The sequence below is a fragment of the Prinia subflava genome, chromosome 19, assembly GCF_021018805.1.
Source record: "Prinia subflava isolate CZ2003 ecotype Zambia chromosome 19, Cam_Psub_1.2, whole genome shotgun sequence".
Lineage (NCBI taxonomy): Eukaryota > Metazoa > Chordata > Aves > Passeriformes > Cisticolidae > Prinia > Prinia subflava.
The window spans coordinates 1,815,596-1,839,984 of record NC_086265.1 but is presented as its reverse complement, the minus strand read 5'-3'; the positions used below and the strand labels follow the sequence as shown (position 1 = coordinate 1,839,984).

Below are 24,389 nucleotides of genomic sequence, written 5' to 3'. Positions count from 1 at the left end.
TTAGGAACTCGAAGCCGGTGCCCAGCCCGTGCCCAGCCCCGCTCCCGGCCGTACCGGGGGCTGGCGGCTGCCGGCAGCGCCGCCCGAGCCCCGGCGCATCCCGCGGGGACCGGGGAGGGCAGCGGCGCCCGGCGAGCCCGCTCCGAGCCAGCGCTCCGGGTAAACACGGCGAGGACGCGGCTGTTATTCACCGATTAAAAAACGCACTGCGCCTCGGAACATATGACACGGGGGAGGCGAGGGGAACGCGGGGCTCGGCAGCGGGGAGAGACAGCCTGCGAGCCGGGAGTTGTTATGTCTACGCGCTGAAAGCCTGCCTGAGCCCTCCCAGGGAGCCGGGCACAGGCAGCTGCGGGCAGGACAAGTGTTTGCCCCTGGGGTTTTCAGCATTGCCGGGTCCCCGGGAATGTCACCGCGGGCCCCCAGCGCCCCTGGGTACAGCGATGCTCATCTGTCCCCTAGGAGGGGCAGCTGGGCTCCAGCAGACCTCCAGTTTTTTCCCCAGGGTTGCTCTGTGCCCCACACTCTCAGTGGGGATATGGCAGGGACCTCAGTGGGGAGTCAAGAGGGTTGGATGCATCCCTGGTCACTGCCCTGCCGCCTCTGCCTTCACAGGGATTTACCCCGGGAATCTGGAGGGTCCCACCCCTGGAAGGGAGAGATGCTACAGAGACCAGGCTCAATCCCACCCATTGTAATTAACAGCTCAGCACACACGCCAGGGGCTGCCACCAGTTGTGTCCACCTCAGCAGGCTGACAGGCTGCTCAGGATTAAACCCTTCAACTCTTCTGTTCCTTGTCTTAAGCTGCTGTGAACACATCCAAGCCTGGGATAACCAAAAGCTTGCTACAGCCCAACCATCACCAGCAACCATCTCCTAAAGAGCACAGCTCAGGTCTGACCACAAAAACATCACCAAGTACTCAGGCAGTTCATCCACAAACCTCCCCCAAACCAGCTGTGAGCATCTCTAACATCTGTGACCAACACAGGCAGAGGGACATGTGATGGCCTGGTTGAAAGTAGCATCCTGACTATGGATACACACACCCTCCTCCCGTGGTCAGTAGGGCTGAGGTTGTGCTCTGGGTCTACCCAATTTCATCTCAGATTAAACACAGAAAAAGAACAAAACATCTGCTAAGCATCTGCCCAACCAGGTGAGCAGCACTGGGGGCGACAGGACCTGTAAACAAAGATGGGTCCTTTTCCCCTGCAGTTTGAAGAAGGTGTTACTCCCACATCCTCTGTGGTATCTCCCTCTCACCATCACAGGTGCTTGGCACAGAAGCTTGTTTTCCCACACAGCCTGTTTCTACCTCTCTGCAAAACACAGATTCTGCTTCACCACTGCTGCCACACAGGACAGCCACATCAATCCACACGGAACAGAGCCTGCGTGCAGCTCTCCCTGCTCCATCACCCAGCGGGTCACCAGCTTCTCCTTCTGGCTGTCCTTCATGTCCCTCTTGTCTGTGAAAGCACACGTAATCCCCAGGCGGAAGGGGCACGCAGAGCACGTAATCCCCAGGCACACAGGCACGGGGGTGAACCGCCGTGCTCCGGGAGGGACGCGGCACTGGCGGCAGCGCCCCGGCGGCTGTTACCTGGCGAGGGGGTCATTCTGCCAGGAGACACCTGCCAGCAGACAGCCTGTGCTGGCAGAGCCAGCAGGGGAGAGGGACCAGCAGGTCCTCGTGAAGAGGACACTGTCAGTGGTATCCCGTCCCCAGGGGTGTTTCTATCACCAGTCCTCCCAGATCTGCTGGTCTGACTCCAGGCTCAGAGCTGGCTGTGCACTTCACGCTTGGAAAGCTCAGAGGAACACAGACATCCGTCTCATCACGTAGCTCAGGAGAGGCAGGTCTGCACCACAGACACAAGAAACAGAGCTGCAGCTCCGGAGCATCACATCCTCAGTCACCCTGGAAAGCTGGAGCGACCACTGGGAGGCTCTGAGCAGTGACTGTCTTTTGGAAGAGGACTGCAGGGACAGGAAATTCTGAGAAATAAGTGTCTCTCTTCCCTTCTCACTCATAAATATCAAAGCAAAGAAGCTTGATGTAGCAGGTCACAGAGACCTTCCTCCTGGGAGAAGCAATGGAATTAACATTTTGGTTTGGACCTGGGTTAGAAAAGGCTCACGTGCACATGGACATAACAGATGCCCTGATGCCAACCAGCTGACCAAAAGCTAATGATTCCTCTCCACTACAACCTATAAACTATATGAACACTTAGAGCCTTAACTAGCAAACCTAAGTGCTAGCAGACAAACACTGGAACACATCACTTTAAAAGAAATGCCCAAACACCCAGAAATATGAAATTCTGGGCCCCAACCCCAAGATCCACATGACACCAGAATCTCAAAGAGATTTCTATCTGCACAATAGCCCCAACATCGTAACTCAGCTCATGAAGTGGAGGAAGCCCAGGAGACAAGTTCTACTTACCCACAGAGAACTTACAGACTAAATACTTAAACTTTATTCTCAGCAGGGAAGGGACTGAGAAACAGCATCTTCCCTCAGAGCCATCCACAACTCCTAATTCCACCTTTCCCAGTAAGTAAGCAGAAGTAAAGCTCACAAGTTAGATAGGTAAGGTGATGTTCAAAACATACTCAGTGTTTCTCCAGGGTTAGGAACATGTAATGCATTTCTCTGGAGGATGACATTTTAGAAAAACATAATTGCAATGCAAAGCTATTACTGGAAAAGCCCTGGATTTACTGAAAGCTCTTTAGAAATAAAACAGAATGAAATGTCTCAATTGCTTTCTGGACACTGCAGGGTTCAGACTGCATCTCAAAAACATTTCTCCCTGGGGAAAACACGCAGACATTTTTTAAATGGCACCAGAACACCGCAGGGATGAAATGAGCAGAGCCCTGGTTTACTGAGTCACAACCTCCTCCTGAACCAGAGGGGAGCACCAGCTTCCCAGGACCCAAACTGGATCCTGCTTTCCCAAAATCCCGGCCTCCTGCTCCAATCTGCCAGCAGCACCAGCACTGGTGCCATGCCTGACCACTTCCCACCACAACTCTCAGCTCACCCCATGAGCTGTGGCACAGTGCCCATTATCGTGCCAGCGTGCATCCAGCACCACCACTGCTCCAAAGGCACCAACCTGTGAACAGCCAGAACGGGACATCCCAGCAGAGCCAGCAGCAACACACAGCCCTGCTGGTGACAGCCACACCTCTCCCTGTGCAGACTGGACTGGCACCAGGATGCTCAACCTCCCTCTAGGAGACCCGTGGGCTGTGGCAGCTCCCAGGCTGGAGCATGTGGTGTGTGACACGGTGGAGCAGGCATGAGCATCGGGCAGAGCACGCTCTCCTTCCTGGGGCTGCTTCCTTTCCAGCTCAGAAGAAGCTGTGACTATTCATCTTGTCTCTCCAAAACCTGGGCACTGCTGTGGGGGGCTGGGCCATAGGAAGTGCCTCTCCCACGGCAGATGGACCAGGCAGGCTGCAGGATGCACACAGAGCCCAGCTGGGTTTTCCCAGTGAGGTTTCCCCTTTTCCTCTGCCCTCCGATGAGTAAGGCACAGAGGCAGAGGAAAGGTTTGCACTGGGCTCTGTTACAGCCCCCACAGTGCAGTGTCAACACCCAGGCAGAAAACATCAACAAACTGAAAAAAGGAAAAACAGAGGGGAAAAAAAAAAACAAACAAGGGAGGAGGAAGGAAAGAAAATGCAACATCTTTCGGGTGAGGAAGCACCAACTGTGGGTACTGCCAATCTTCAGAGCAGAAAGAGCAAAGGGTTTGACCCTGGTGACTCAGAGGAATAATACTGAGTGTTACCTCCCCAACAAGGAAGTGGGCTTTGTCACGTGTGACCTCTCCCTTATGCACAGGGGAAGACAGCAATTAGTGCCACCCCCACAAGGCAAGTGCAAATTACAGCTGTGGAAGCCTGTGAGCTGCCTGCTCCCATCTCACACAGACGCCTCCCTCCACTGCATCCCACAGCCGGGGCAAAGCAGATTCTGTCAGACTGGGGCTGATCCTTCCAGCAGCATCACTGCCAGAGCACCTTTTCCAGGCACCCTTCTCCAGCTGTCTCCAGCTGCCCCTCCAGCAGTCACTCCTTTGACTTACAGATGGATTTTTCCAGATGAGGGAACAGCCCAAAATCGACAATTTGTCCTAAGTTGTTTTCTCAGCTTCCCTGTACATGAGAGAGACCGAAATACGAAGTGTGGAGTCCTGACAGCCGCAGGTTGTGGCAGCTGCAGCGGGGCTGTGCTCACAGAGCACCCTCCTCTATTTTCAGAGGGTGGCACAGGGGAGAGTCCAAGCACCCATCCCTCCACACAGCACCCAGAGGCTGAGCAGGCAGCAGCCCCACAGTGCCGGGGCTGTGTCTGCCACCAGCAGGAGAAGCCATCAAGTGGAGGGAGCCCCTTCCACCCTCCAGCTCCACTGCAGCGGGTGAGGAAGGAGCTGAAGGGTTAAGCCTCCCCGAGGAGGGCTCTGTGTATGTGTCTGCCTGCGTTTCAGTGCTCATCTCAGCCACTTCGCTTCCTGCTTTGGTGCAGTGCCAGCGAGAGGTCCGGGCCAGCAGCACACTTCCTTCTGACAGACACAGACGCACAGAGGGTGCCGCGATCGCTCAGCACCCAGGCACCTCTCCAAACCTGGCTCCCGCTCCCCGCAGCCAGAGGGAAGGAACACTCACCAGCTCCACCTGCGGACCCAGCCCTTCCAGGATGCGGTGGGCAGCCTCCGCCTTCTTCTGTAGGGAGGAAAGGGGAGAGGAAGAAAAAAAAGTTATTTGTGCCATCGGTTACGAGTCGCAGCTCTCAGCTCCAGCTCTCCCCTCTGCTCAAACCACTTCCCAAACCTCCACAGAGCCGGCACAAATCCCATCCCTGCCTGAGAGTGGATGGAAAGGTTCAGCTCAGCCTCTGCAGCCGCAGGAAAAGCCCGTGGGCGAAGGGCTCCGGCACTCGGGTTATCTTCACTTTAAAGCATCCGAGCCGTGCCCAGGCAGTGACCCAGAGCCCTGACCCCTGCGGGTGCCAGGCGGGGGGACTGTGCCCGGTACCTCTGCACGGCTGCCCTGCGAGGAAGAGGAGGAGGAGGAGGGCGGGCAAAGCAGCACGCACGCAGAGATGCCCTTTCTAGGATTCATCGCTCGACGAGCATGTGATCATTAGAGTTGAGCTGCCCTTGGCTCCTCGTCGTGCTCTCGCTTCCCTCCCCTCCCTGCCGCAGAGGAGCCCTTGCTCGTCCCCTCCCGCCCCCGGCCAGGCTACCTAGTTCTTATTAAAGGCAAAAAAACCCACCCAGGAACACGTGTCAGGGGCTGTGCAGTGGTTACTAATTAAACAGGCCTGAAAAAAAAGACATGGGTTGGCTGTAGCAGGAGTCTAAATAAAAGATGACATTTTCAGTAAACAGCACTTCCTCGCAAAGCCAGGCTGTTCAGGGGGGTTACTGACAGTCCAATAAATCCAGATCACTGCGTGCTGCCGGCACCACGGGCTGAGCTGCTAAAGCCAAATACCTGACACTGATGGGGATGAGGAGATGGATTTTCTGAGGTTCAGATAAAATAGGCAGTTTTAGCTATTTTGGGGTAAGGGAGAAGGAAAATCCCCAGCTGCCTAAAACAGGGAGCTGAGCCCCAGGCCCCGGGAGCAGGGCTGGGCTGGGGTCTGGGCTCCTGGCAGAACCAGTGGGGCTTGGAAAACCCTGGGGAAAGTTCCCCCAGGGCAGGGAAGGGATTTCAGCTCTGAGCCACAGCTTAATATTTTGGTCTTCATGAGTGATAAAATCTGCTGACCTTGGAGAATATCAGCACTGTGGTGTTAAGAAGTCTTACAGAATTAAAACCAGGGGTAAGATTTTCAGGAGAGGAAGGATCACTAAAACTCCTAAAAACACACATCTGTGGCCAAGAGGATGATTTGGCCAATGCCCTCCTGCCTGCCATTGGTTACTGGTGAGCAGGAGGCATCAGCTTACCAAAAAATTTTTGATGCGTACCCGAGACAAAAAGCAGCAGATGAATTAATTGCATTCTGCATAATTATGGATAGATGATTGTAGCCTCACTCAAGGCAGACAGTCCCACCATGGGCCTGCTCTCCTGGGCACCAGCCCTGGCAGCAGGGATGGCACAGCAAGGGACTGAAGATGCTGCAGGCCCGTGTGTACAATGAGATTAACTTTGAGAAAAAGCTGAGTATGTTCAGCTTGCTGCATTTGCCATGTTTAGACAACTTAATGAGACAAGCCAGAGGCAAACCACCACAGGCAGAACATGTGGCGAATCAAGAAGAATGACATAATTTGTCTTGCATTAACCAACTGCAATATACACGTCTCCAGAACCAAAGACCAGGAGGAGAAGCTATTCCGAGCACGTCATATCTCTGAAAGTACACAAAGAAATGCCTCTATCTTGAAAGCTGCCCAATTAACACTTGACACCCACTGTAATTGCTGATGCTCCTTGCTGCCTTTATCAGATCACAGCAGAACCATAATGAGCTGTCTGAAAGGCCTGGCAGACCGAGGTGAGAGCTGGCGGCAGAGCTGGGAAGAACATAAAACACCCAGCAGAAGGTTCCCACCACGCTGCGGCTCATCTCTAAGGACAGACAAACATAGGGAGGTGTGTTCCTGCCTAGGAACCCAGCAAACCTGACTGGAGAATTTATGCAAACCTCAAACTGCTCAGGTACAAAGGCAGGCCCTCCAGGCCCCCCGCAGCAGCGGGACCTTTGCTGAAGACCATCAGCAATCCTGGTAAATCCCTTCCCTTCCAAAAGCACAGCCACCTAGCACTTGGTTCCAATACTGCTTTTGTTAGGAGTGTGTTTAGTGATGGACCCTGCAGAAGAAAACCACGGGGTTCATCCTACATCTGCTGAATGACCCCACCTGTGTCTGCATTCCTGCTGTTTAACAGAAGGGAAGGTATCAAGAAGCAAACCCAAGCCTTTATCTCTAGCGAGATACATGAAGATCCCCACCGCTTGTACAGTGCCTCTGCAGCTCCCCAGCAGGCAGGCAAAGACCCCTTTTCTTGATCTGCTAGAGAATCCTGAAATACTGCTCCAGCAGTGGAGCAGTGGTGCTCAGGAAGGGACCTCCAAGTGCATTTTTGGAGGGATCAATGCCTCAAGAAACTTGTCTGAACCAAAACCACGGTCCCTGCAGGATCCATGGATTCAGAAGGGGACCCACAGATGCAGCAGCATTTGCCCCTGCAGGACCTGTCTCCCCCTGGGCAGGGGCACAGGCAGGCAAATTGTGCTCTTACCCCGGCTCATGCTCCTCCAAGGGGCCTGGAGCTAAAGAGATCTTCACCAACAGCACAAACCTCCCTGCAGACTACAAAAATCTTCATTCTCGCCTCAAGAGCATTTGGCTTCCAAAGCAAACTCCAGCCCTTTGCTTCTCCTTTGAAGAAACTTAAAATAGGCTTGGGAGGGGAAAGCAGGCAGGAGAGCAACTTTCCGGCCATGTGAGCTCCCGTGGGGATGACGAGCCAACCCCACGAGGCAGCGGAGCAACCGAAACCAGGGGAGGGAGAGCCTGGGATTTTGCGTGGGCTCTTCTGAAAGCGAAGTTTAAAAATGGAAGAGAAGGAAACACAGGAGTTATTTTGAGAAAGCGGATCTGAAATTAGGAGGCGGCACTTTCTTGGACCGGCTCCAGCCATGGTTCCATGCAGCACAAAGCTGCTGCAGCTGAACTGTGCTCCCGGGGTTATTTATAGCATCCCGTAGGCAGCAGTGCTGGGGAAGGGGAGGGTTTCTATTTGGGACCAGGCATGTCCTGCACACAGATATGCAAAGCCCTTCCAGAGGCAGGAGACTGCGCACAGGACGGTGCTGGGAAAAGTTCCCGTCCTGGCACCACATTCCCTGGAGAGGTAGGGCTGTGGGAGCAGCGTGGCAAAGAGGCAGGCTGGAGTGGGATTCTGTTTGAAGCAAAGTTCAGGAGAAGTGTGGCTGAAGTCAGCAGAAATCAAAGAAACCCTCAGGCAAGACACCTCTCTGCAGGCAGCAGAAAGCAAATGGCACTGCCAAAATGTGCTGGGACCAAACCACAACCTGGCAATGCCCCTTCCATAGGGAAAGATTTTCACTCCTACAACCACAAGTACTATTTTTTTCTCCCCTTTAAACCTCAGCATGCCCTCTCTGAGAGCCAAACCACCCCAGCAATTTTCTGCCCTCTCCATAAAGCAGGTGGGATGAGCCCCAGTGCTGTGGAAGGGAAAGCAACGCTCCTCCCTCCCCAGCTCCTGCAGGCATGACCACCACGGTGCTCTCAGCACACCAAGAATGAGTGCCCACCCCTGGGCTCTCCCTGAACCCAAATGCCCTGAGCCCCAGGGAACCTTGGTCAGCCTCAATGGCATGAGCCCAGCCCCTCTCACCTGGCCCAGGGGCTGATCCTCTCCAGGGGTGTCCATGGGATGGAGCTGCCCTGCACATTCCCTCACCTCCCTGTGCTGAGCTGGAGCCATCTCCCCACCACACCAGCAGTGACAGAGGCTGTCCCCAAGGCTGGGGCCAGCAGGTGATGCAGCAGGGGTTACAAATGACTCATCACAATTAGTAAGAAAACAGAGGGCACTGGTGACGTGTGAGCCGTGTGTTCACACCAGTCCCCACCCACCCCGCACAGACTGAGATAAAACGACTCATTTCACTTCTGTGCTGCTCTCTGGCTTTGGCTCATCATTGCCAGACAGTTTCAGTCCTTGGCTCGCTCCTACCCCATCCATGGCCAGTGGGGGAACCCCCAGACACAGCTGGGTCCCACTCACACTCTCATCCCTGCAAGGTTAACACTAAGGTTAAAGGGATGTGCCAGTGAGGTTTGGCCACTGCAAACCACGGCTGAACATTCCACCACTGCAAAACTGCTGCAAGTGTTGGCACTGCACAAAAAGCTTCCAGAAATCCACGTTTTAGCCCTGCAGCAGTTACAGGAAAGCTCCAGTTGCCCAACCCAAGAGCCAGGGCTGTGTTGCAGGGTCTGTCTTCCAGCCCCCAGCAGATTGGGGATCTCTGCAGTTCTCATCACTACTTCTAAGACCTGAAAAAGCAGGACATGGCCTCATCTGGTCTGGGTTAATCACAGACAAATCTTCTAAGTCAATACATCTATTGGGAACTCCAGATCCTGAAACAAACACCAGGACCATTAAAAAGCCAAAACAAATGAAAGTTTCCTTAAAATCCAGTAAAAATTCAAAAGATTCTCAATGGCTCCAAGGCAATTGTTTGAATTTTATCTTTTCGGAAATTCTGCTATCATACAGAAATGTCAACAGTATCTGAACTTTAGCCTTTCCAGTTTTCCTCTGGACTTTCCAAAAGCCCATTTTGCATCACCAAGCCCAGATGAGACAAAATAAAAGTTATTAGAAACAAAAGCAAAACAAACATGGCCTTTTCATCAGCCAAATACAAAAGGCCCCCATCCCAACTACCACGTAAACTAAAATTTGAAAAAAGCCCCGTAGATTAAATGCTCAAAAGCACTTTTACTGTTAAGGTCTTATTTACTGCACCAGCTCGGTGCTGATGAGGCAGGCCCAGTTCTCCCCTTTCTCATGTAAATCAGGAGTTCATAGAAAATCAGAGTTCTACAGACATCAAATCCCTGTAGGATCTGAGTCACACTCAGTGTCTGTGAGTAGTTAACGGCAAGATTATACTTTGCAATGCTAAAAGCCTTCATTTATTTATTCTCTTATTTATGGATGGGGCATTAATGCTTTATGAAGGTATTTGAGGGTAAAGGGATAGCTGGGAATGTGCTCTGCACAGACACAACAGCAGCAGGGGATGGAAAAAGTTCCAAACAGTCCTTTGAATTCCAATTTTACAGCATAATGCTGAATTTATAGATAGATAGCTGTGGCCTTTTGAAGGAACAAGCATCAAGACAGAAAACGAATTAAAATTTAATCTTATTGATTTCCACCAGCTCGTTCCCAAGAGCGAGACAGACGCTGCTGCTGCTGCCTGTGCCACATCAAACCCCGTTTTTCGGAGGGCTGACAGCAGAGCAGGGATGGGCTCCCGTGGCTGTTGGCACCCACAGGGACGACGTGGGGGGACTGGTCCCAGCCCTGGCCACGCTGTGGTGGGTCACAGCACGAGGTGTCCCCTGTGGTGGGTCACAGCACGAGGTGTCCCCTCGCTGGCACGGCGGCGGAGGGCGAAGTCACGCCATGTCCTGACGCGACCTCTCGCTCTGCGATAAATGAGCGCAATGTTTCAGAGAGAGCTGACGTGAGCTGGTTTGCAGGGACACGAGCACGGGAGCTGCTTTCTGTCTGCTGGCCCCTGAGCAGGATTCCTGCTGGCTCTGGTGCACAGCAGGTCTGCAGGGACCTCCCACCAGTCGAGCTGGACATGGGCACCTGCGGGCTCCACATCACCAGAGAGATGGCACAGGCTCCTCTGCATGCACTTAAGCAGGAATTTTTGGGACACACAGGTGATTTGGAGGAGAATTCACCCAGCCAAGCCGTGGTGGGCTGCTGGGTAGCAGCTTCCTCCAGGACACGCTGCCAAGGAGAGCTCAGGCAGCCCTGTATGCCAGGAAAGGCACGGAGCAATGCTGATCTCCTCCCCAGGCTTAGCAAGGGACTTGGAAATTCCCGTTTAAAGCACAAAAACATCTTCAAGCCCAGGTATGTTCAATCGATTTCAAGGGAAGGCGGATGCGAGGAATCCCGTGAACGCCCAGTGGAATAAAGCTACAGCTAAAAATACACACAGATGATCTGTCCTGGTTATGGGGATCTGAGGTGGAAGAGAGGTAAATTCTGTTGATACAATAACACATCCCAGAGGTGCAAATTAAAGCCCTCAAGGAGGCTGTGTCACACAGCCACCACCTCTGAGGTGCCAGACCCAGCAGAGATCAGCTTTCTTCCACAGGGAAGACTAAAAAATCACTCACAAGGCTTAATTTAGGAGATCCCCAATGTCTCCATCACTGTCAGCCTTTGGATAAAGCATCCATCCCAACCTGATTTCTCCAGGTATGTCTGTGCCACCCTGCCAGCACCCAGCTCCTGGAGAGGAGCCCCCAAGCAGCCTGCAGCCAAAACTGTCCCCTGGGCCTCTCATGGCATTTTTCAAAGGCTCTTGGCAATCGTAGCCCCTACAATTGTTTTCAAACATAATTTTGTTTCTTCAAGGACTGAACACACTTTTGAAAATAGGACTCAAATGCTTCTGACAATGCTGCCCACTGTCTGTTCTCAGGTTAGCCCACAGACAGTACCAAAAATGTTAACTCCCATTCTCATAAATCCTTTCAGAAGTGGTACAGTTGACACAGTTGAAATTTTGGCTTGGATACACAAATGTGTGTTTTTCTGTGTTATACTGCAAAGATTTCACAAAAAGTACATTTTCTGGTACAACTTCACAGACCATCTTTGGACACAAGAGAAAATGGCTTTGATCAGCACATAGCAGGGGAGAAGGTACCAAATCTTGAGTTTCCACTGTTCCTCTACAATCCAAGCCCCAAAAAGCTTCCCAAATGTAACCACAGCCTCATAGTCCAGGATTTGACTGCAGTCAAGAGCAGCTTCTCTCCACTCTCCCCCAGCAGACTCTCTACAGTCACCTTTTTTTTCTGGAAATCAATTACATGTCCAGCAGAGTGTAGCAAGAGGGGATTACAGGTCACATTTTCCATAATTATCCTCCCTGACACCGAGGAACTTTTCAAATCATAGGCGTTAAGTAGGTCACAAGGGGGAACAGCAGCGTGATGGGCATTTAGCATCAGAAAACCCGAATTTGGAGAAAATCGGATGCAGCCCAGCGCCGCCCTCATCCCAACCCCTCATCCATACACAGCGCGGCGGTGAGAAAAATATATAGACTTCCCTGATGAACCATCAGCTAAAATTAGAAACCATTCACGCCTGCAAAGCCACAGCCATCGCCAAAAGGAAAGTAGGTCACAGAATGGCTGGCTAACTTGATTTTCCGGCTTTTCTCGCTGCCGTGTCCTCACGAAACCCCTGCTCTCCCATGGCTGGTCCCCCTTTTGTTCGGGTATGACTGGCGCAGTGTGCGGCTCCGGCGCGGGCTGGCAGCGGCGGTGGGAACGGGCACGGTGTGCCCGCCTGCCCGGGGAGCACAGACCCATCCTTCACGGAAAAGCTACCCCAGAGCCAGGCAGGAGCCCCTCGGCGGAGCTGCCGCCTCCCACCTGCTCGGGGATTGGCACAAGGGTTGGCTTTCTGCCCCCCTTCCACAGCGTTGCTCTTTGAAGATCGTTTCAGGCTTTGCCAGCACTTCTGGGGCGCCTTCCTTTCTCGCCTCCTCCTGAGGGCTGAATATCCTCTTTTTATTTGCATTTCTTACCGTGCGCTGCCTCCCTCGAGCAAGCCACAAGCCAAGCGATGCGAGTAAATCTGGCTTTCCTTCCCGTTGTGCATGGGCTGCAGCCCTGGCTCAGCCATTACCGATGCTTTTCCCACAAGCAGACCTCTAGGCATCTACTTCACTGCTTTTCCACGGCACAGAGGAGGCAGAAAAGCTTCAAATTTGGCTCAGTGACCTTCCTAACTCTAAATCAATACATTTCTACCTGGCTTGCAGTCCTTTGCGCCTACCAACTCACCTTGCAATTAATTGTAAAGCTGCAGGTCAGCACGGGAGTGTCTGGGCCTCTCCCACATTCACAGGTGGATACACCTGGAGGATCTGCTGCCGTCAAACCCACCCCACAGCCGACCACCAGCCACCCTTTCCCACCACAATCTCAACTGACTCTAATCCCAAGACCCTTCCTCTTCCAGCTTTCCTCCTCCTGGCCCCAAAGGAAGAGCAGTCATCCCTAAAATGCATCCCAAACATGCATCCTCTATGTGAGAGGCTGAAAGCTGAGTCTGTGAATGTTCTTTAGAAGGGCAATGACATCCTGATTGCCACTCCTGTCCCTGGAGCCTCCACAATGACAACACTCAGCACTCCCTTCCCCTTGCAGCCCAGCTCAGCCTCTCCCTGCTGTGGGTGGGGGTCCATCACGGCTGGCCAGGGATGCTGGCACTTCTCTGCTGCCACAGACAGATCCTGCCCTCCCCAAAGGAGGAACCTGCAGCCTGCTCTGGTTTCTATCAAGCCAAAGGGAAGGTTCTTGGTTGGAGTCTCATGCCCACAGGCAGGCTCCTCACACACGACACGCAAGGGGACTTTACCAGAACAGGGAAGAATCATTGTTTGCCCATCCCCGGGATAATTCAGACGTGAACACAGAGCCAGATGTGAAATTATACAAACATTTGGTGTCCAACGTGACCTTTGTTTGCTGGGCACTCACCTGGCTGAGGTCAGCCTAATAGTGACAAAGGGACGCCACCAGCTCTGAGCACTGTGTGACAATGTCCCAGGTGTTATGGCCCTGGTTTTTCCAGGAGGAATGCAGAGCTCCATGCTTGCCCTCCACAATCTGCCATCACCCATGGGACAGGGCAGAAATGCCAAGGGACCACCCCGAGTGCTGGTGATGCTTGGAGAGCAGATCCTGTCTGCTGTGGAGAAGGTGGTGGGAGGGCAATGTGTGACCTTCTGCTGGCATGGGCAGAGACGAGAGGTGACAAAGCAGGACAGGGGGTTGGCAGGACACCCAGCCCTGAGCCAGCTCCAGCTAATGGGGACTGCTGTGATGGAGGCTGTTGGAGATATGATGGCTGAAAATCACCTTTCCCTCCTGCTTCACCACCATCACCCATTTCTCCCCCTTGTAACATGGTTCAGCTACACAAGAGTGTCCAAGGAGAATGGGGTTCAAATGAACAGGAATAAAAACGTCTGAGAGCTCACTTTTTTTGAGCCTCCCCCTTGCCCAGGAGGCACAAGCCATCTAGCCCAGGACCCCCAGAGAGGGCACGTGGTGGTGAGAATGGCTTTGAGGAACACTCAGCACCTGCCCCCAAAGCCCAGTGCTGTGAAGCCATCACCAGCTGGCGCCTGCTAATGCTTCAAACACATCGACCTCAGCCTTCACCCACTCACACAACAAACCGTGCCAGCACTGGGTTTCCTACTGCTCAGGGAGAGAAGCAGATGGAAAAAGGAAAACCAGGAAAATTGCACTGCCTGGGAGCGCAGGGTAGGCGATTTTTTTTTCTTTTTAGGAGGCAGGCACCTGGATTTCTGCAGCTCCCAGTGAAATCGCAGGCCTCGCAATTCAAAATAATTAGCGACTGGTAGTTTTCCTTTTATGCAAAATCATCCTTTTTATCCAACACCTAAATGAAAATGAATATGCTTGATTATCTACCAAAGGGCCCAATTTCTGAGCATCGCTCCAATGCACACAGCAAAATTCATCTCTCCTCAGGCTGCTATTACAGGCAACAACTGATAAATGAGCGGTCAAGGCAGAGATCCAGAGCCAGGGATGCCAGCCTGACCTTTGTTAATGCTATTTACAGCAGCAAATATCCACAAATCCAGCCATGGCTGCATCCACATCCTTGCTGCTCCAGCCTGGGGGGCTTAGGGGAAAGCCAGGAGAGCTCACAGCTGGCCTGCCAGTGTTAGAGCAGCACAGATGTCACCCTCCATCCATGCAGCCCACCCACCATGTCAAAGCCCACCCCTTGAGGCAGCTTTCAAGCTGGTTCACTCCCAGGGGAGAGGATGAAGCAAACTGTTCAACACAGAGGAGTCTGAAGCATCTCTTGAACACTTCATCTCTAAGGCTGCTCACAGGAAACCCCCCAGGTAGGTTCTTCAGAGGATCTTAGCACTCATCTGCACCATCCTGACAGGGCTGCTGTCACTCCACCCCAAAGGTAACACCCAGAAAAATCCCCCACCCAATCCTTACCAACCTCCCCATCCTCGGCCACGCTGACACGGCACAATCCCACATTTGCACTTCCATCATCTCCAGACTCACCCTGTTCTCGTCGTAGATGATCTGCACCAAGCTGCGATGTTTGGACTCGATAGGAGGGGGAGAGATGGGTTTTTCAGGCTCTGGTGGTTTGGCTGCTTCTTCCTCCAACTGTTGCTGTGGAAGGAGAGGGGGGAGGAGGAGGGTGAGTCACAGCAAGAGAGGCAGCCATCCCCGTCCACACGAGGCTGGCTGTGGTGCCGTGACCGAGGCAGAAAGCGCCATGGTAGGAGACTTCCTGCGAGCACGGGCTGGGGAGGGACGGGGAGAGGGAGGAGAGCTCGCAGCAGCCCCGGCCACGCAAGCGCAGCGCTGGCCTGCCCCAGGCACCGGCCCCGTGCTCGTGGGTCGGCGTGTTCCAGGTATGGAGGATGAGGACCTGCCTCAAAGGAGCCTCCTGGAATGGGCCCGAGGCTAGAAATAACGATTTTACTGGGAGCACTTCAATGAAACCACAGCTCCAGCGCGGCTCCCTGCTGCTACCTGCCTCTGGAGCTGCTGCTGCGTGCAGGGAGAGTGGAGGAGCCAGGGGTGATGAGCAAGGCTGCTCTCCACCCTCAGCTTCACCCTTCAGTGGGGTGGTTGGGGACATGTTCTCGACTGAATGAGTCGTGCACCAGACATCCCTGCACTTTGGAATATCACCGTGGTCAGCAGCTAAACCTGACATTCCACCTGCAGCTCCATCTCTGTGACACTGTGAGGTGGGAGGAGACATCCCAGCCCTTCCTGTAAGTTTGAGGAACTGCTCAGCTGAAAGAGGAAATCACAGATTCCTCCAGGCTCCTCCTGGGGCTGTGAGGAGGGAGAGCGCAGCCGTGCGCGGCAGCTGCGGGGCAGCACAGGCACGGGAGAGGGAGCGCCTGGCAAAAAACGCTGAGGATTTCATCCCTGCTAGGCTCTGAACCTCCAAATCTTTGTAGCTTTTTTTCCTGCAGCTAAAGCTTCCCCTGTTGAAGCATGAGGAAAATCGAGTGTGTCTTGTACAAGGAAGAAAATGCAGACCTCAGCCCTCTGCTGTTCTCAACCGTGGCCACATCTCAGGTGGCCCAAACCACAGGACAGGGGACATGAGCTCCCCGAGAAGCCACGGCTGAACCCATGGGCTGCAAAGCTGTATCTGGAATCAGAACAGCACTTCCAGGACCTGCCAGCTCTTCCCTGATGTCCTCCTAAGGCACCCTTATCACGCATCCTCACTCCCATGGGATAAACTCCAAAAACTGCAAAGAATGAGCCAGCAAAAAGGATCAGATGCATCTACTGCTCTTGGGGGAAATATTTGTGTTAAAAAAAAGCCAAAGCATCCCAAACTTGGCTATATCATTCTGGAAACCCACAAAAATTCTGCCAAGTGGTCGGGTGTGCAGCAAGGGATTTCAGATGAGAGGGTTTGATGGCCTATCAGGAAACGAAAGTTTGCCACTAAGTGGAGGCTCATTAAAAACAGCTCGTTAGAAAAAAAATAAAAATCTAATTATAGCTGAAATACAGTAGAGAATTAAACTCTACTCGCTGTGGCCCAGCACTGTATGGATATTAAAGGGCCAGATGCTGGGGTAAGGATGTGCAGCTGGAGGCAGCACACCGGACTGCAGCCTGCCACAGCTACTCCTGGGAGCCGTGGGAAATGGCAAAGCAAAATAGGTCAGGGTTCCCAGACAGGGACAAAATGGATTTCTTAAAGGTCTGCCACAAAAGCCAGGCTGGGACTGTGACCTTTACAAGGAGAGAGAGGGATGAGAGATGAGTCTTGACGGCTCCACACTCCCTCCCTCCTCCCAGCAGTGGCTGCCCAAGACCTCTCTCCTCTCCCCAAATGGGAGACAGGGCAGTGGTGTTGAAGGGATGTAAATGCCACCATTAGCCACAGCCCTGGCTCTTACAGCACCCATTTCCAGGTGGAAGAGGAGGAGGAGGGACCTCCTTCCAGGGAGGAGACCCTCTGGGTGGCCCATGTGCTACAGAGAGACACTGCAGGCTGCAGCACTGGTGGGAAGTGGGTGACATTTCAGGAAGGCCCCATCCCTGCACATACCAGCTCCTGTGCTGTGACACCCGCCTGATGAAGCCAAGGTTGTCACACACACAGCTGCCATCACCTGGGCACTGAGAGCTTCACCTGCCCGGGGAGAGCAGAGCCTTCCAGCCACAGGGCAGCTCTGAAAACCGCGTTCAAAGAGAACACAGGAAACTCATCCTGATGGAAGGGGAAACCCTGGAGCTGTTCCACCCTGGCGGCTCCACCTCCATCACCAGGTGGGAGTGTTGTACTCCCGGAGAGCCCTGGGCTGAGCTCAGCGCCCGGGGAGGCTCAGGCGCCACTGCAGAGAGCAGCCCAGCAGTTTATTTCTCCTTCAGATCCCCGGTACGGCTGCCAGGAATAAATGCATAAGGATTATCCTTCCCTGTCAGGGAGAGGGGGAGAGAGGACTCAGCGAGAGATTTAAGCGCATATGGCGCATGAATGAGCGGGGGATGGCTGACGGAGGTGGCCTCCTGCCAGGGGTGTGCAGGGTTTGGGGAAGGTTTCTCAGCTTGCTGAAGACGTTTGCTTCTTGCAAAGTCCAGGCAGAGCCTTCCTTGCCATTTTTTGGAACAACCAGAAAGAGAGAGATGGTGGATTGTGGTTGGTTGGGATTTTTTTTCTCTTTTTTGCACAGCCTTTCCATACAAGTGTATTTAATTACCCCGAGAAGGCCTCCCAAAGACAGAGGGGAAAAGCATTAGGATATTCTGGCTGCACACAATTTCTCCCCTGCTCCACTGACGTTCCTGCAGGAGCAGTATCTGTTCCAGGCTCGCTGCTTTCCCTCGCTCGTGCTCCTGCACTGACAGCTCAGCTGCACAAAACGTTCCTGGAGCATCTCACACAGGACCCCCTGCTCCAAAAACATTTCTTCCCACATGTGCTAGCTCTGCTGGAGGACTGGGATGGGGAAAGCTCCAGCCACAGGGGGAAGGAGGCCATAGTGGGGGGGGAGTCAGTTTTGCTACCATATGACTTTGCCACCATGTGCCAAAAAAGAAAAAAAAAATAGAATAAAAGGAAGGGAGGGGATGCTTTTACTGCCAACAGCCACTTTCACCTTCTTCACCACTTAACAGAGCATTTTTGTGGGCAGGAAGAATCATAAAATTTGTTCATAGGGAAGAAATAAAGCAACTGAGCAGCCAACAATAAAAATCCCATTTCCTTATGGAAGGACAGTTTGATTTTAATGGTGAGGAGCATATGCTGCTCCTGTTAGCATCAGCAGCAGCTCCTCAGCATCCCTGAGAAGTCAGGCAGTGGATCACTGGAGCTGTCAGTCCTCCCAGCTGCCACAACAGGGACCTGCCCCGCCAGCTGCACATCCCAGTTGGGAAGTCCTTTTCCAGAGCAGGAAATGACCACGGTTTGCATCTCTTTCCTCAAATGTGAATAAAACCACAGACCAGCAGCCAGACTGCCAGGTGGGAGAGGACACCAGCATTTTGTCTGAGCTTCCTACGAGGGAGAGAGGAAGGGCTGCCTTCACCCAGCTCCCACCAAAACCAGCAAGAGGAACCTCTGTGGTTTCCATCGCTCCAGATGTTCCTCTGGGCCCTGTGAGCTGGCACACAGGGCTGCTGCCTCCCGCCCCCAGCACAGCTGCCTCTGCCCACTCTTGGCTTCCTCTCCTCAAGCACTCAAACCTCTGCACATATGAAGCAACACATGCAAAAAAAGGGTCCTTTGCGTTAATTAAGCCATACTGTTTGATAACAAATGAAAATATTCCTGCTTTGTCTTGGAGGACAGAAAGGAACTGTGTTTGGTATGGGAAAATATGGATCTGATGGGGAAGAGCAAGCGCATGCTCATTCTAAGGAGCTTCACCAAACAGCCCAAGTAGAGGTTTTGCTCCATTCCTAAATTCCTGCTGTAGCTACAACCCCTTGGGACAAGTCATTCCTCTTGGGTAGTTTGGGATTAGCAGCCATCAGGGAGTTCAGAAACTCATCCCAAGCAAAGAAAATAAAGCAATCAGAAAAAAAGAGGCAGAGAAGTGATTTCTTTAAGAAATGAAAGCCCTTAAGTCTGTGGGTTTTTTCATGGACGTCCCTAAAGGTTTTGTCATATTAATCTCTTAATGGCTTTATGGTAATTATGTACAGGCCAACACTGAGTGGGTTATCCTTTTACTGGGGAGGGCTCCTGTGCAGGGTAAAGCTGCAGCCAGGAAGATCAGATTCAAATCCCTGCTCAAGCACAGCCCTGACTGGAGCTGGATCAGATGCTGCTCAAGACTGCAGAGCTGGAAAGCCCCAGAGAAAGGGGACTGGATGCACTGGAAGGGTCATTTGGTCATTGCAGCAATGTTTTAAACAGCCCAGCACTGAATACTGGCAGCATCAACAGCACTGGGGAGAGACAATTGCTGGAAAGGAAAAAGAAAAGACCTTGTGCTCTGCTGGGCTGTACTGATGACTTGGACAAGCCAGGCTGCGCTTCCAGCTCTGCTGCTCACCACTTGCACATCCACTGCCAAGGCACTGAGGACACGTTTTTCTCTCTTCTAGGTTCTCTGACATGCAAAGAGCTACAAGCTGGGTTTCCAAAGCTCCTGCTCTCACCTTGTGACTACCAGCTCCAGACTGCAGCCACCACCCACATCTCAACAGGGAGCAGGGACTCAGATGATCCCGGTGCACCGGCACTGCCACTTCCCCTCTGTGGCCACGCAGGGGCAAGGACAGGGCCTGTGGCAGCGTGCAGAAGCGAGGACACGTGTTCCCCTGCAGCCCACAGCCTCTTACCTGCTTCTTCTTGAGCTTGGAGATCTGCTGCTCCACCATGGTGATCTCGCGGTCCACGCGGTCCATGTTCTGGATGAGCTCCTCCTTGGAGAGCCGCGCGGGCAGCAGGTCCAGCTCGGCGTCGGCGTGAGCGGGGCTCACCGGGGACACGGGCTCCAGCTTGCCGGGCAGGCCACGGTCCTGGGGAGCGTAAAACAGCCACATCATCTCTCTCCCAGGAGACTCTGGAGCCTTCTCTCATCCTCCCACAGCTCCCTGGCCCATTCCCAGCCTTCTGAGATACACGAAACCCTCAAAAAAACCTGCTAGACTAGGGAGTACCAGCTGTCAGATCACATCACCACAGTGTTCCACAACCCCCAGCATCTCCAGAGACAACCAGGTTATTCTCCCAGGGACATGGCAGGAGCTTTTCCTCCTGACAAAGCCTCGGAGGCTCGCACCACCTTGAGTGCTGCTCATGTTCTCAGGATCGATAAACCCATCCATATTCAGGAGCTCCCAGCACCACTGTCCCTTCAGAGGGCTCACGGCTACATCTTCTCTGCAAAAATGAGACACCACAGTCACGTCCTCCTCAGACAGTGCCACAGAGACAAGAGCAGCATGAACCACGCTGAAGGAGAAGGGGATAGGAGGGCAGCCCCTGCGAGGAAAGAGGGCTCCCAGCTCCTTCACAGCCATCTTTCTCCATCTCTTCCTGAACCCTGGGGATGCTCTGAGTGCTGGATGGTGAATGCATCCATCCAAATATGGAGAAAAATGGGATAGGTGAGTTAAGATAAAAATAGACCAAACTGACGTTTTTCAAATTCCAGGTGAAGAGGCTCTCAGCTCAACAAGACCCTTCAAGTCAGAGACTGGAGAGATCAGCAAAACCTCCGTGGCCATGACAGGGAGCAGTTCAAATGGCCCCAGGCTGAGGGAAAACACATCCAAACCTTCAGCTTTGCCCCCAGCAGTGCAACAGCCTTGCTGAGCCCAGTTAGCATGCCAGGAGCATCCTGCAGCCACGCTGCCTCTCCTGCACCTCACCCTTCCCCGCTGCAGCTCCAAGCAAAGGAGCCCAGTTCTGCCAACACAAGCTGTGTGCCTGGATGAGCCTGCCCACCACGGATGAAGGCACCTGGGATGAAACAGCTGTTTAATACCACACAGACAGGATCACAGCACACCACCAGCCTACCCTGACCCAGGACACTCCCCTCTGGCAGCCACCCAGCACCTTAATTAAAAGTTTATCCATTCATTTGCTTAGTGAGTGGATGGATTTCTTTTCCTGGAGGGGGAGAAGAGGAGCGGTGGCTCCGTTTGTAACCCTAAACCTCTGCCAGGCTGGGCAGCCAGCACACTGCAGCTGCTGCCGAGGGGAGGGGAGGGATGGGGGGAGCCAAACAAGGGAACAAGTTCACACAACTTTGCCACCTTCATTGCAGCAGCCCTGAAGAAAGCCAACATTGTTCTGCACCAGCTGGTGCTGAGCACCCTCCCCTCCGTGCTGACACCCGTGAAAGCTCAAGGGTGACCCCCTGGAGCTGGATGGGGGCTTGTGGACCCCTCTGTGCTCCCCCTTCTAACCAGGCTCGTGGATGAAGGCTCTGGGTTACTCACCAGCCCTGCTGCAGCTCACGCTGAACGTGGGGAGAGCGCAGATACCACCCAGCACTGCTCAGCATCTCAACAGCATCTGCTGGGAGGCCTCCACCCCGTCCCTGCTGGCGCCACCAACGCCCCTCCCTCTGCTGCCATCAAGGGACAGAAAGCAAAGGAGCACCCCAAAACCCCTCTCTCACCATCCTGCCTCAGTCCCACCCTACCCCTGGAGCACAAAGGCAAGGCTAAGCTGCTTGTACCCAGCATCCATCCAGGAGAGGAGCTAGAAGAACATGAGAGCTGTCTGGAGAATCCTGAAGGGAAAATCCCATCTTGTTTTACTTTCCCAGCATTAGACATCAAAAATGGTCAGTCTGCTGCAGTGGGAAATCTCTGTGTTCTCCACAGCTGGGTCTTTTTTTTTTTGTGGTTTTGGGTTTTTTTTTTTCAAGGCAAGAGGAGCAGGACAACCACAAGAAGCAAAAGATAAATTAAGCGTTCATGAAATCTCGTTCAGATTAAGGCACAGGAAGGGGAAGCGGCAGTGGCTTGTAGGTGGGTAGGTTTTTCTAAAGGAAAGGAAGCTACCTGCCAAAAATGCATGAGAGAAAGGCTCCTCACTGTGCACATGAAACAAATGATCCTTTCTCATGTCTGCCAATATGCAGGACAGGGCATCTTTAAACTCCTGCTTGGCACAAAACACCTTGGAAGCCTGGTCCTGGTACATTTTTATCTTTTTACCTTGTGGAATCTGAGGCAAAAGAGCATCAAAGCTGAGTAAGGGAAATAGCTGCAAGTCACAGCACAAACATCATCATCATCTGGTATTAGGAGATGATTACAGCAATAGAGAGAGGCAGTGTGTCCTTGGACCTCGCATGCTGGGCACTGTCATGTCACAAGCACCTCTCTAAATCAACAAAATGACAAGCAGCAAAAAGGAAAAAACAAAACTAAAGGAAAAAAATCGTGTTTGTGTAGAGTTGACATCCAAAAAGCAGAGCTCACGGATTTATGGAAGGCATAAAGAAGATCTTTTAAATCACAAAAGTGGGTTGAAAACAGGTTTGTAAAGACCAGAGTCCACTCAGAGCATGGGGAAGACCCCAATGGTCAGAGATATTTCAACTAGTGCTCTGCTTCCTACACCTCTCAGGAAACCCTCAAAATATATTCCCCTGCTCTACACAGTGTCATACCCTGAGCAAGTGCAGTGTGAAATGTGAAATTCTTCTTATTAACGTGAAGTCACAGACTTCCAAACCAGCAAGAGCCGCGAGAGGTGGAATAAATCTGCTGGAGGGAAGGAAACAATTACTGCATTACTCAAGTTGATATTTTCTCAGTAATTATACTGTTTCCATGTGATTTGTTTTTACACATGGCTAACAGCTACTGCAGCTCCTGTTTATCCCTGGCCTTGTTTTGTGATTTATATGATAACAAGGGTGGGTGTGAGGGGGGCAGAGGCTGCACAAACCTCCCTGCAGCAAGAGGAGGTGCTGGCACTGAAGAAAACAATTATCACTGAGGAGGTTGTCAAAGAGCAAGGCCAGACTTTGGGGTGGGTTTCTTCTACACGCTTAGGAATAAAAATTCCCAACACAGCTAATGGAGGAAGCCTGCTATTCAGTATTAAGCAGTGACTTTAAACACATGCAAAAAAGAGAGGAAGGAAAAGGATAAGCCAACTGCCTACTCATGCCTTGAAGAACAAGTAAATCTCCAGGTAAATTTGATGTCCCTGCCTTCAGACACACCAACATCTGGTCCACAAGAAAAAAAATCACACTGGGAAGCCCAAGCGTGGTCCCAGGACACACTGGAACCTGCACCAGCCCCTCTCCACCTGCTTATTCTGCATTACTGACCCAGCTTGTGATACTCACGGAGAAGTCATGTGAGTTGGAGGGATTTAAAGGAGCATCTGTGCCCCTCTTCAGCTCAGCACCTACAGCTGGATGCAGCCCAGCCTTCCTGAAGGGCCATTTTTCTCAGCTTCCCACCCTCAGGAGACAGCAGATCCACAGCTCTGCTCCATCTGCACCTACCTCTCGCTGCAAAGTGCATTTTGACCTTGCTGATCCCTGGACTGTGTCAGCTGCCTCTTGAAACCTCCACAGTGGAGATTCCAAAGCTCCACAGCCCATCAAGGTGTCCCAAGAGAACAGAGCTGCTTGCTTGGGATGAGCTTTGGGATCTCCAGCACGGCACGCGGTGTTTGCCCTACATATCATCCTCGGTGAGCCCGGGTCTCTCTCTGCCTCTAATCCAGATCATTAGTGATGTTCCCCCAAGCCCAGGACAGAGATTTAGGGATGCCAACATCATCTCTTCCACAGTCTGTTCACTTTCTAATTATCAGCCAGCAGCAGCATTTCCTGCTGGAGCACCAGGAGGGATTAAGAGGTGTTATCTTCAACTCCTGCCCACTCACACGTCTCGTGTCCTCATGGGCTGGAGAAGATTGCCAAAGCAGGCAGAATAGGCTGGGGCCACTCAATTTGTGCTCAAATTAATTCCCAAAAAAACTTCACATGAACTTGTGATCCGGGGTCCTCCTTGTGGGGATGCCTCCACCACCTGAGCCTCTGATAGCAGCACTGAGCCAGTGAACATTCCAGCATTCCACCAGAGTGGAGAGATCATCAAAAACCTCCCAAACCCCATCCCTGTGGGGCTGTGCCACACTGCAGAGCCAGCAGCCCACCCTCCCTGTGCAGGAGCCCAGGGATGAGCAGACACTGAGCCCCCAGGGCTTCCCACACTCCCTGGGATGAGAACTGAGAAGGAAAGCAACACCCCACTCTTCCACCCATCAGGTTTATAGGTAAAAACACACACATAAAACTCCTAAGTGAGCAAACACAGACTAAAGGAATTTGGTTTTTTAATTGGAAAAGTGTCCAACACACTCTGACATATCTTAAGCCCCAGGATGACAGCACTGACAGAGGGAAAAAGTTATGGAGCTAAAAACTAATGGCTCGTTTCCCCAGGGAGATGCACGAGTACAAAAAGTCAGGGAGTCCGAGCAGTGAAAAGTACATCGAGTTACTGCAGTTCCTTTGTTCGTGGCCA

General features: G+C 52.6%; 1 protein-coding gene across 11 annotated transcripts in view; it reads right to left on the bottom strand.

The window, feature by feature from the left end:
• The window catches only part of NCOR2 (nuclear receptor corepressor 2), a 226,047-nt gene that overhangs the window by 94,727 nt on the left and 106,931 nt on the right, over nucleotides 1-24,389 (bottom strand). For all 11 annotated transcript variants that reach the window (XM_063416136.1, XM_063416131.1, XM_063416140.1 and 8 more), the window contains exons 5-7: nucleotides 19,713-19,892; nucleotides 14,934-15,047; nucleotides 4,696-4,752 (exon numbers count right to left, since the gene is read on the bottom strand). In XM_063416136.1, coding sequence (XP_063272206.1) covers nucleotides 4,696-4,752; nucleotides 14,934-15,047; nucleotides 19,713-19,892 — 351 coding nt within the window. The remainder of the gene's footprint in view (nucleotides 1-4,695; nucleotides 4,753-14,933; nucleotides 15,048-19,712; nucleotides 19,893-24,389) is intronic.